The 13,018-nt window shown below is 36.0% G+C and overlaps 1 protein-coding gene across 2 annotated transcripts in view; it reads left to right on the top strand.

Moving 5' to 3' along the window:
- LOC125256049 (transient receptor potential cation channel subfamily M member 4-like) overlaps nt 1-11,005 on the top strand; it is a 45,445-nt gene extending 34,440 nt beyond the window's left edge. Inside the window, exons 20-28 of one of the 2 annotated variants that reach the window (XM_048171700.1) lie at nt 1,333-1,448; nt 1,853-1,985; nt 2,770-2,944; nt 3,054-3,219; nt 3,317-3,498; nt 4,774-4,906; nt 9,096-9,171; nt 9,256-9,349; nt 10,111-11,005. In XM_048171700.1, the coding sequence (XP_048027657.1) occupies nt 1,333-1,448; nt 1,853-1,985; nt 2,770-2,944; nt 3,054-3,219; nt 3,317-3,498; nt 4,774-4,906; nt 9,096-9,171; nt 9,256-9,349; nt 10,111-10,142 (1,107 nt within the window). In that variant the 3' untranslated portion in view covers nt 10,143-11,005. Of the gene's footprint in view, nt 1-1,332; nt 1,449-1,852; nt 1,986-2,769; nt 2,945-3,053; nt 3,220-3,316; nt 3,499-4,773; nt 4,907-9,095; nt 9,172-9,255; nt 9,350-10,107 lie in introns of both variants that reach the window. The other variant, XM_048171699.1, reaches the window with a different exon arrangement.
- Nucleotides 11,006-13,018: the final 2,013 nt, after the last annotated feature.

Here is a 13,018-nt window from a genome sequence, read left to right as displayed (position 1 = left end):
TTAAGGCCACTTAATATAAAGTGAGACTGTAAAATTGACAATTATCTACATAAAACACTTTTTTTCACTCAAAAACTGAGGTACATGAGCTCAGATAAATAAGGCCTGCGATCAATCAATTCCAAAGATAAATATAAAACCTGTCCCAATTGAAGGAAAACAAGTTAACAAAAGATTGAATTCAATATTTAGTTATAATGTAGCATAATGTGAGATTTATAACCAATTTTTTGTAGGCTGGTCATTTGTGACCGGGAACACTATACGTGTTACAATGAGGGGAAACAAAACTCAAAAAATTACAAAAATTAACAGAAAATTTCTAGGAAGTTGTTAGACTCTGGGTGAGTAAAGTCAGTAAATTTTAGCTCACATTTGCACAAAATCACGCACGGATGAACTTGAATTAAGTTACGTAGTCAGAATGTATGACAAAAAGAGAACTAAGTTATGTGCTTCTCAGAATGTTTAACTTCTGTAGACCACAACAACGCGCTGAAACAACAACATATTGAATTCACAACATTTTATTACAATAGTGTTCTCATTATAATGTTATGTAAAGGACAGTCCCAGTAGTTATTAATGTTGTGCATTGCTGTTTGGCTGCCAGTGGTCCCTTAATTGAAGCCAACCATTTATTCTGCTGATCTAACTCCTTTGGAATTGAATAAAATTGTAGTTCAGGGTTTCTCTGACGACTGCTATTACAGCTAACAGCACAACATATCCCAGGTATATTGTAAACTTTGAACCTTCTGGGAGTGTTTCGTTGATCTTCCTCTGGTAGTTGTAGCTGCTGTGACCATAGACTGAAACGGATTGCACAGCTGTGACCGGGCACAGAAATGGCAGCGATAAAGCACAGTGACGTCACATGGTCCTATGAATTCTCACCCGTAATTTTAAACCAGCTGTTTTTCATGTTTGTTGACTTTCTGCGGTTTTTGCTCCTGCTGCTCCACAGAGTGCCACAGCCCCTTCAGGGGCTTGACCCTGTATCGCTGCTTGCAGCTATATTTCATTTTATTACTGGTGTGAAAGGGCATTTGTATTTGCCAAAATTATAACTTTTTTTATTTAAAAACAATCAAGTGAGCCCAGCCCAGGTGAGAAAATGTAATGCAAAACGTATTACTTTACTTTCCATAAAAAGTAACTAAATCAATTAGTTAATTTTAAAGGAGTAACACAATATTGTAATGCATTACTTTTAAAAGTAGCTTTCCCCAACACTGCAAGTGATACAGAGGAAAAAAAAAAAGTTTTTTCTGTTTGGTATAATGTTTAATCTATCCATTTATTCCACTTTTTGCTGTCTTTTATTCCCAGGCAATCACTATGGAAAGTAAAACATTTGCTCAGCGGTTGATGGTGTATGCTCAGGATAAGTGGAATAAGTTTGATGTTCTTGCCATCTCCCTCTTCATTGCTGGTTTGTGCTGCAGGTAATAACCCTTGATGGTCCTGCAAGTTTCCACAAAGTACTAAGCAGAAAAACTGTTTTTAACATTGCTAATAATAAGAAATGTTTCTTGAGCAGCAAATCAGCATATTGGAATAGTTTCTGAATGATCATGTGACTCTGAAGACTGGAGTAATAATGCTGAAAATTCAGCTTTGATCACAGGAATAAATTACATTTTAAAATATATTAAAATAGTAAGGTTATTTTCAGTTGTAATAATATTTCACAATTTCAATATTTCAAAAGTATTGCAAGTTTGTAACAAGCTGAGGTGTCACAACTTAGCCGCTATCATTTACTAAATATTCATCATACCTGTCAGCATTCTACTACATTTTTGTGTAATAATCTGTATATATATATGTGCCTTCGTGTCTGTCTCAGGATGTTCAGTTGGTCGTACAGCATGGGACGTGGTATACTGTGTATGGACTACATGGTCTTCACGCTCCGACTCATTCACATTTTCGCCATTCACAGACAGCTGGGTCCCCAAATCATCATACTTGGCAAAATGGTGAGATAAACAGAAAAACGTCATAGTTCTAGGTTCAGTGCAAATTAAGATTTTAATTAAATCCCTCAAATTGAACACTAGTTTTGCCTTGAGAAGTAGAAAGATGATTTAGACTTTTATAATATTTTATATTATATACTGTAGATTACAAAGACAGTTCACCCAAAAATGAAAATGTCATTATTTACTCACTCTCAAGTTGTTCCAAACCTTTGTGAATTTCTTTCTTCTGCTGAACACAAAAGAAGGTATTTTGAAGAATATGGTTAACCAAACAGTTAATGGACCCCGTTGACTTCCACAGTATGGGGTTGAAAAAAATACTATGGAAATAAGAGAGATTTTAAATGGATCCAAACAGATCTCGCTCTCTTTTGTGTTCAGTAGAACAAAGAAACTCATACAGGTTTGGAACAACTTGAGTGTGAGTAAATAATGACAGAATTTTCATTTTTGGGTGAACTATTCCTTTAATATATAAAGTGTTAACATGATTTTTGTTTGATATTAGGAATTGAGGAACAAATTTAAATTATCTTCTGTAGTAATTGACATCATGCTATCAATAGAGTTTATTTGGTTTGAACCTGAGAATGGGTTCATTGATCATTAATTCTGTTCAATAAATAAAGGACTTCTCTAGATACTAAAATCCCATTGTGTGTCGACCATAGTAAATAAAACTAAAAAAATAAAATATTTCAGTACTTGAGAAATACTGGAGACCATTATATCTACTAAATCACTCCTCTTTCTATTTTCTATGAATGTTTTTGAACCACAGATAAAGGATGCGTTCTTCTTCTTATTCTTTCTGGCGGTGTTTCTGATCGCGTATGGAGTGGCCAATCAAGCGCTGCTATATACGTACGATCCAAGCCCTGAGAGAGCATTTCGACGAGTATTGTACAGACCATATTTGCATATATTTGGACACATTCCTGTGGAAGAAATTGACAGTATGATCGCTTCCGATTTACACTTCACTAATATTTTGCAAGTTTTTTTTTTAGCATCCACTGACTATAATGTATACTTGTGTGTGTGTGTGTGTGTGTGTGTGTTAAGCTGACAACTATTGGGATCGGGACTGCACCGATAATCTGACATTGATTAATGAAGGGAAAGAGCCATGTAGAGACACCAGCCACAACTGGCTTGTGATCATTTTGCTGGTCATCTTCCTACTGGTCACCAACATCCTACTTGTCAACCTGCTCATTGCCACATTCAGGTATTCTTTTTCTGTTCATCCATCCATCTGGTGTATGTAGCCATCAAATGATCCATCCATCCATGTATGTCTCTTCTCCTTGTGTCTGTTTGTGCAGCTATACCTTCTCTAAGGTTCAGGAGTGCAGTGACACATACTGGAAGTTTCAGCGATATAATCTAATAGTGGAGTATCATTCTCGTCCAAATCTCGCTCCACCCTTCATCATCCTATCCCATATCAACAACTTTATCAAAAGAAACTTCTGCAAAGAGCCATCCACCAAAATCCATCATTTTGGTAAATTATAGTAAACATTTTTGAAAAATTTGGTATATTAGGGTGTGCTCGCTATTGTAGTTTTGTTCTTTTGGTCCGGACTCCAAAAATGTCCTGTCTTTGGTTAATTTTAGGGCTGCCCTCTACTAAGATTTTTCTAGTCGACAAGTAGTCATTAATTTAAGTGATTAGTCAACTAATCGCACATATATATTAATAAGCCATTTAAATCATAATGATGAGCCTTTAATTGCCTATATATAATACATTGCCTAATCCACTCTCATTCGCACACATAAAGCTTACAGCAGCGCACCGGCAAAAGTAATGATTATAAATGTGTCATGTAAAAACAGCAAGGAGACATTTTAATAATTTATTGATATTGTCTTCTGTGTTTTCGGGCTGCAGGGATTAATTTGACGATGCCGAGTGAGTCGTCATCGCAGTAGTGACTTGCACAATTAAAATGGACATAATCTGAGAATATTTCTTTTTCCACTTCAATTGGTTAACAATCGCTTGACATTTCAAGCTTTCTATAGGTATATTTCTAATGTCTGTGAGGCAAATATACACTGATTTTTGGTTTATTTTTTGAGGTGCTGTAGTTCACAGAGACCGAGACGGCAGAAAGCGCATCCTGTTTGTTCTCTTTATTTTACAAAGGAACAACATTTTCTTGTTATTGTGAGTTCACACAAAGAAAAGTACAGTTACAGTTTCAAATGATGTATTACTCTTATTTTAAGTATTTTAAGTTGTTTCTGCTGTTATCAGAAAAAAAATTGCAAGTGATCGCGTCGGCGCCTCCATGTCTTGCAGTAAGCAAGCTATACTTTAGCTTCCACACTCCACACAATCACTTGGATATGTGCCTATAATAGCACACAATTATCTATGTTAACGTTAGAGCGAGCAGCCATGTGAAGTTGTATCTACTTGCATGCTTCAAATGATAAGCCATATTCAAGGTCGATGGATGATAGGCGAACGTTTGGATTTCCTGCCTAACGTACTGTATTTACCACAAAGACCCCCATTAACGATCCGTCCCTCACAGACTGCATGACTTCGCCACAAGTTTTTTTCTTCTTCTGTGAATTTTTGGTCTACTAAGCCTCTTCTAGTCGACTAACGATTAGTTATATTAGGGGGCAGGGCAGCCCTAGTTTGTTTATATATCTTTATATCTCTTATATATCACACTCTTAGAAAATTATTATAGTTCAAAAACATTTGCTGAAGATGAAATATGACAATGTAAAATTTGTGTGCATTTGTCCTTTATAATAGCCATTCAAATAAAGGGTAGAGAAGCTAACAAACTGGTGAAATGGGAGAACTTGCAGAAGGAGAACTTCCTGGCTGTGGAGAGCAAAAAACAAAGAGGGACCGACTCTGAGAGGCTGAAACGCACCAGTGCTAAGTGAGTCAAACTTGCATTGAAAAATTACATTTTCCTCCTTTTGAACTAAAGTTCAGTGTTACTGTACCAGTCAAAAGTTTGGAAACATAACTATTTGTAATGTTTTTGAAAAATCTCTTATGCTCATTAAGCCTGAATTTATTTGATTATATTTAAGTATTATTACAATTTAAAATAATGGTTTTCTATTTTAATATATTTTAAAATATATTTTATTTCTGTCATGCAAAGCTGAATTTTCATCATCATTACTCCAGTCTTCTGGGTCACATGATCCTTCAGAAATTTCACTCTGGTGTGCGGCATTTGGCTGCGCTGTATCCCTTCTAGACAACTGAAAAAAATGAGAGACCTATGCTGTCCGAAATCGCCCCCTATACCCTCATTCACTATTCCCTACATTACTCCACTAATATAGTCCACTTGAAGGAGTGAATGAAACGAGTGAGTGAATTCAGACACTGACACTGTGTTTACACTGGTACAAAAAAATCAGATTTTTTGCTCACATCTGACACAGATCGGAATTTGTTGCACACGTGTAAACACAAAAATCCGCACAAGATCCGATTTTTTTTTTTTTGCATCCGCCACTTCCAAATGTGGTTTTAAATCAGATACATGTTCGATCTCTGGACATGCAACCTACGTCTAAACGCATATCCGATTTCCAAGCCACCACAAGGTGAGGGCGACATGTTTGCTCACTAAAAGGTAGCTTTTAATGTTGTATTATGAAGCAGATGTGCCTGTATGCACTCACACTGAAAATTCTCAGCTTTATTACTGAGGTGGGAACTTTATATGTCTTTATATGTTCCATCTGTTGTTCATTATCTGTTCAGTGCATTGTGTTTCCCTGTCGAAATACCCACACTTGTGGTCTTGGTCACTTGAGAGCGCATGCACGTGACAGGAAGTAAATGTGCAAGACTGTCTCACTTCTTAAAAATTCCCAAGTACAGTGCCCTTAATGTACACTCAACCCACACTATCTTGAATTCTGGCCCTGTCCCAAACGGCACACTTCATGTGGACTTTCGGTCTCGTGGACTTAAATTGCGCGTGCTCGCCGAGTCTACGAGTCCGTAGGCCGTCCCATTCAGCATTTTAATGCTCTGAAGTGTGCTCAGCAGCGCCCCCTTTGTACCCTTGAAGCGGTCTTCCGCGAAGCCCGCATAGATGCAGGCTCCGCACACTTTAACTACCCAGGAATCCTTGCGAAATGCCAATGAGACAACGGATGGGAGGAGATTTCGCTCAAGAGCAATTGATGACATGGCTGAGAAGAGAATATTTAAGTGTAGGTATCATTACGGTTTTTATGACCTAGGTGTACATTTCACCAGTTGTTACCTACAGTTTATACAAACATTATGGTCATCGACCAGTGGTTGATATCTCAAACATAATAACAGCGCGTTGAATAATACGATCGCATTATGATTTATTAAATAAATAGAACCGAATGTCAGGGCTTTACTGAGTCATATATAAACCTAGTATTTATATTTAAACCTGTAAATTCATCTGAAACTCACGCACAGACCAGACCGTTATTTCCAGCGTGACGATCGAGTCTGTCCCAAAAATACCTCTCAATGCGCCCTTGTGGACTCGCGCCAAGAGCTCTATAGGTCTGCACTACATAACGTCACCAAAGTGTGGACTCTGAGGAAGTCCACAAGTCCGGAGTGTGCCATTTGGGACAGGGCTACTGTTTCTGAGCGGTATTTGAGGCTAAGCGTATCCCATCATGCATTATGTTCAGGAATTCACATGCCCCGAACTTGTGAGATGTCAAGGAAAACATTTGACTGCAAGTTAAATTAATTATATATTACATATAATTTGGCAGTAAAGCAAAGTTTTGCACATTTTATTGATGCAAAGATGACTGTGTATTTTGTACATCATTTGAAACTGCTTTTTATAACTTAAAGGTGCCCTTGATTCAAAAATTGAATTTACCTTGGTATAGTTAAATAACAAGACTTCAGTACATGGAAAAGACATACAGTGAGTCTCAAACCCCATCGTTTCCTCCTTCTTATATAAATCTCATTTGTTTAAACGACCTCCGAAGAACAGGCGAATCTCAACATAACACCGACTGTTACGTAACAGTCGGGGTGTACGCCCCAATATTTACATAATGCCAGCCCACGATGTTCCCAACAATATAAAAGGCATTAGACAAGGGCAGCCAGTTAACGTCTGGAGCCACACACAGCGAATCATCAGACTAGGTAAGCAAGAACAACAGCGAAAAATGGCAGATGGAGCAATAATAACTGACATAATCCATGATAGCATGATATTTTTACTGATATTTGTAAATTGTCTTTCTAAATGTTTCGTTAGCATGTTGCTAATGTACTGTTAAATGAGGTTAAAGTTACCATCGTTTCTTACTGTATTCACGGAGACAAGAGCCGTCGCTATTTTCATTTTTTAAACACTTGCAGTCTGTATAATGCATAAACACAACTTCGTTCTTTATAAATCTCTCCAACAGTGTAGCATTAGCTGTTAGCCACGGAGCATATAGCCTCAAACTCATACAGAATCAAACGTAAACATCAAAATAAATACTTTACTCACATAATTTGAAGCATGCATGCAGCATGCATGACGAACATCTTGTAAAGATCCATTTGAGGGTTATATTAGCTGTGTGAACTTTGTAAATGCGCTGTAATATAGTCGACAGCTGGTGTGGCAGGGAGCATGCGATTTAAGGGGGCGGCGCCGAGTGTAAATCAGTGCATTATTAATGATGCCCCAAATAGGCAGTTAAAAAAATTAATTAAAAAAAATCTATGGGGTATTTTGAGCTGAAACTTCACAGACACATTCAGGAGACATCTTAGACTTATATTACATCTTGTGAAAGAACGTTCTTGGGCACCTTTAAAGAAGCGCCACAATTTTAAAATTGTGTCATCTGTTAGTTACATAGCGACCACTGAACAGACATTTAGAAGTGTATTTTAAAATGTAAAGTATTGAAAATAAATAATAAAAAAGCTCTGTAAACACTTGCATTTTTTGCAGGACTATAAATGTGTCCCATCGGGTAATCAAAAGTTCTACACACACTTGCAGTCTTCACGCCCACTTTAACACTTGAGCCAAATACAGGAAATAAGTCAAAGTAGACAAGTGGTCAAGTGCAAAGACGGCAAGTGTGGGTATTTGGACAAGGCATGTATTTAAGCTCTTACTTTTCGTTTATTTGGTTTGTAGGGGGTGCTCTTGTTTCCTCCGTGTGTTTTGGATTATGTTGCCGTGTCACTCTTGTCTGGATTATTTGCCTGCTCAATGGATCTGTGACTGCCTTTTGTTAATAAACTCTGCGCATTTGGATTCTCCCTCGTCTCATCTTCATGCCCCATTTACAATGCTTCATTTACATGTTAAAATGACAAAAAAAAAATTCTCATGGGAGAGGATACATCCAGATCACCCTACAACAATTTAGTTCATACACATGACACATCACCTTTATCACCATGTTGGGTTTGCAGGTATGGTGTTTGCGACCTGAGAATACACATGTGCACATTCATTGCAGAATGTGATTTATCATTCATCTCTCAACCGCTTATAAATCGGTGTAAATTTGTGTAAAATTGGCTTAAAATATTTAAAATTTCCTAGTATTTAATTTACCATTATTTCTATTGAACAAAATAATTTCAGTAGTTTCATGTTTTAGATTGTAGGTCATCTTGTACACTGTCAGGGACAAAGCTAACCAGCAAAACTTAATATTGAAAGCCAAATGTTACACGTGTTTGCACCATATTGTAGTGAGTAACCTTTCTTGGTTTTGCTGTTTCAAATAGCCAACCATAATCTGTATTCTGAGCCTGTCAAGGGCTAATTGCAATAGCAGAAACGTTACTAGTTATTTTCAAGGAAAATAATTGTTCATTGTCAGTAGTGTAGTGATCAATGAAGCTTTGTTCACACAGAAGTCACTTTCAAACAAAGCAGCTTTCTGTTGGTCAACAGGGCAATTTAGTCTGTATGGGAAGCTTTTTTTCACATGAACACACATTCCTAATAAAATGACTGGATTTCTCCCACAAAACTGTCAACAGACAAAATGTGATTATAAACCTTATTTTACCTTATTTTATCTTGATTCATGCATAATGTTGATGTTTTGTGCATGTTTCAGGGTGGATGGTGTCCTCAAACAGGTCAGAGATGTTGACCGCAGACTGCAAGCACTAGAAGCAGAAGTAAAGACACAGGTAAAGACACATGATGTGATGTCTGTATTGCACTGTATAGACTGTCAAGCTGTTGTTCAAAGATGAATACTCCTCTATATGCAGATGGAGTTCTGTACATCTTCTCTTCAGTGGATTATGGACACACTGTCTCAAAGCAGTACAGCGAAGGGCGCTAAAGCTCAACCTACACGCAAAGGTACACCTGCTTGTGTCGCAGTACATATAGTTTAACTGTGTTTCTCAACTGGTGGGTCACAACCCCAAAATAATAGTCAAGGATAGCATGTTAAAAATAATAAATGGTCATTTAAATCAGGGGCTCTCAAGCTTTTTTTGTCAGTCAAACCACTTAGATACTTTACTTTAAGTACCCTAAGAGAGATTTTAAGTTTCTTTTTTCTTTTTTCTTTTTTTAGTACACAAAGAGTTTTATTTGGATTGTTTTAAATTCCTAATGTGATTTTTAGTGATTTGTTTTTCTTCTTTTTTTGCTGTGATTTGGTTTGCCATTTGAACTGTTGTTATTAGTTTTTAACTCTAATGATAAATATGTGATAATGTTAATATTTATATTACACAGTAAATACTAATAATACAAATATATTTTATAATACTGTATAATATTTTGATTTGAACTGTTATTATTATTAGTTTTAACTCTAATAAAAAATGAATGAAATATTACTTTTGTAAATTACTATAATAATATTTTTTTTAATTAAAGTTATAAAAAGTTTGAATACTAATATGCATCTCTCAAATGCCAACTGTAACTAATATTGCATAGTCAGGATAGCATCATAAATACATTTGTTAGCTTTTAAAATGACGGATGTGTTTTTGGCGTCTAATCAAATCAGTTGAGAACCTTAGCTTTAGTGGATGTATTTGCCATTGCATGACATTTTAGCAATTTTTCAAAATGTACAGATGTTATGTACTTTTTTTCAACAGTAGTTGTTTCAGCCTCCCTTGACCGTGAGAAATGAAAGAGCCTTCTCTTCTGTATTCGTCTTCTGACTCTCACTCTCATGGACACATACAGCAAGAACCAGCAGTAGAAGCCAGTGAAAGGAGGGGCGATGACTTGTCAAAAAACCCTTATTGTTCTGGTTTCCAATTTTAAATGGGTCATCCTGGCCTTTTCAAGGTTCATCCTGCTCTTTTGACTTTAGTACTCCCAAATGACCTGTCCTCGTTTTCCATGTGATTGTGGGAATGAGTGGAGTAAGAGAACAGGGCACAGAATGTCCTTGAACTTACTGTACACTGAAAGGTCTCTTATGTCATGTTAGATTCATAGATTGATCAAATGATAGTTTTATGGTCAGTAAATCTAGTTATTTTTTTAAAGGTCAAGATGATTGTATTCATAGAATCAGATTTTATAGAGCTATAACATTATTTAGAAGAAAGCGACATGACTTAAAAGCTGCAGTGGGAACAAACAAAACATTTTATAACTTCTACATACAACATGTTTTTCTTTATTGGTTTTGAACAAAAAATATTTATTATGTAATGTCACAGTACATCAAATAAGCCTAATGTTCAGAAGGGTTTTTTTGTTTTGTTTGACAAAATATTTTGTCAAAAATATTGCTATATGATTTGACAAAACAAACAAACATCTTTAAAAACATAAAACTGAAAAACATGAAAAACGCAGTGAATGTTTACGGTTTCACTTTTTCATAAGATCAAATGTCACTGCATGCTGTAACGATGTGCTTGGACTTTACATGTTTTTTTGGGGGGGATATTTACATCATTACATTTTGTGATGCATTTTATTAAGAGTTATTAATTATCTTTTCATTCTTGCTATTAAAAGTGTCTGTATTTAACATGAGTTCTTTTTTGCAGGGCTTGTTTTGTTTTATGTATGATTTGGCGAATCAGGCCAATAAGAAACAATATTTCTACTTTTTTATGCATATGTGTAATTAAAAATGTCTACATTATAAAACTGGGCCTGTATTTATCAAGTTTCTCAAAGTGCCATCTTAGTCTTAAGTACTGAGAATTCACAAAATTTAAATTCAAGTATAAAAGCAAGTTACCAAATTTCTTAAAGCTAAGAATCACTCTTACTCTCCCAGTTATTTAAGACGGCTCGAGAGGTCTCTCAAGTATGGAAGCTTAAGTGTTGCAATATTCAATTTGAAATGTAATGTAGAAAATGGCAATGTAATAAGCTTTCAGAAGTCGATCCATTTCTTTGTTGGAAGGGTGTGACGTTGCACTGAAACTAATTTTGACCTTCAACCGTATGTGGCCAATTGAGGTCCACTACTTCATAGTTTTTGTGACGTGATTGCCACGGAGCCCTGGAGGGCAAAACAGCCATGTAATTACAGCACAAGCCTATCAATTTCCCATAATAAAAACAAAAATATGTGAACAAGATGCAAGTTTTGGGCACTTGTGATTCATATGCAACACCTGCTGTGATTTCAAATTCAATCACTAAAAACGATTTTTTAAAAAGCTAATGTGAAAAACACTAGGGTGGGTTGCACCAATAAGGATTAAATTAAGCAAAGTTTAGCGCTAATCAAGTTGATCTGGGTTTTATTTTAAATCGAGCACCACTTAATTTTAAACACAGATTAACTACGCATAAAGGGTTAATTAAAGGGATGATCAAGCAGCATAGGCGGAGGGTGAACCGACACCAGGCTAAAGAATCCTTAGTGCAACCCACCCTTAAAGTGCCTTAAAGGGTTAGTTCACCCAAAAATGAAAATAACATCATTAATTACTCACCCTCATGTCGTTCTACACATAAGACCTTTGTTCATCTTTGGAACACAAATTAAGATATTGTTGATGAAATCCGATGGCTCAGTGAGGCCTGCATTCAGAGCAAAGCCATTCAAATTCTCAAGGTCCATAAAGGTATTAAAAACATATTTGAAACAGTTCATGTGAGTTCAGTGGTTCTATCTTAATATTATAAAGCGAACAAGAATACTTTTTGTGTGCCAAAAACAACTTTTTCAACACTTTTCAACAATATCTATATGGGCCGATTTCAAAACACCACTTCAGAGCTTTACGAATCGAATCAGTGAATCGGAGCGCCAAAGTAACGTGATTTCAGCCGTTTGATTGGAGATCCGAATCACTAATTTGAAACAAAAGATTCATAAAGCTCAGAAGCTTCATGAAGCAGTGTTTTAAAATTGGCCCATAACTAGATACTGTTGAAAAGTAGTTATTTTGTTGTTGTTTTTTTTGGTGCACAAAAAATATTCTCTCGCTTTATAATATTAAGATTGAACCACTGAACTCACATGAACTGTTTCAAATATGTTTTCAGTACATTTATGGACCTTGAGAGTTTAAATGGCTTTGCTCTCAATAGAGGCCTCACTGAGCCATCGGATTTCATCAACAATATCTTAATTTGTGTTCCGAAGATGAATGAAGGTCTTGCAGGTGGAGAACGACATGAGGGAATAAATTACATTTTCATTTTTGGATGAACTAACCCTTTAATGTACTAAAACAGTGATATTAAAATATCAAATACAATTTAACCCTTTTTGATGATGCATACTAATATACAAGCAAGCAGATGAGCCCAGAATATGAACGCAATGTGAAAAAACTCTTAACGAGAAACCTTGTGTTGCATTAATATTCTATGTTCAATTGTTTGCCTGTACAAAGTATGCATAATCAACAAGGTGTATAATGAATTTGGTCTTTTAATATCACTGTCTCACTAGATCTTACTACAAACCTGGTAAAAATGACTGGCGAGCAATGAAGGAAAGCCTTGTTTTGCCCGCCCTCGGGGCGTGACGTCACTGAAAACTATCATCCTGGAATGTTTTCATCAAAAACCTTAATTTAT

The sequence above is a fragment of the Megalobrama amblycephala genome, linkage group LG20, assembly GCF_018812025.1.
Source record: "Megalobrama amblycephala isolate DHTTF-2021 linkage group LG20, ASM1881202v1, whole genome shotgun sequence".
Lineage (NCBI taxonomy): Eukaryota > Metazoa > Chordata > Actinopteri > Cypriniformes > Xenocyprididae > Megalobrama > Megalobrama amblycephala.
Note: the sequence above shows the minus strand (reverse complement) of the source record. Positions and strands in the feature narration are given on the sequence as shown.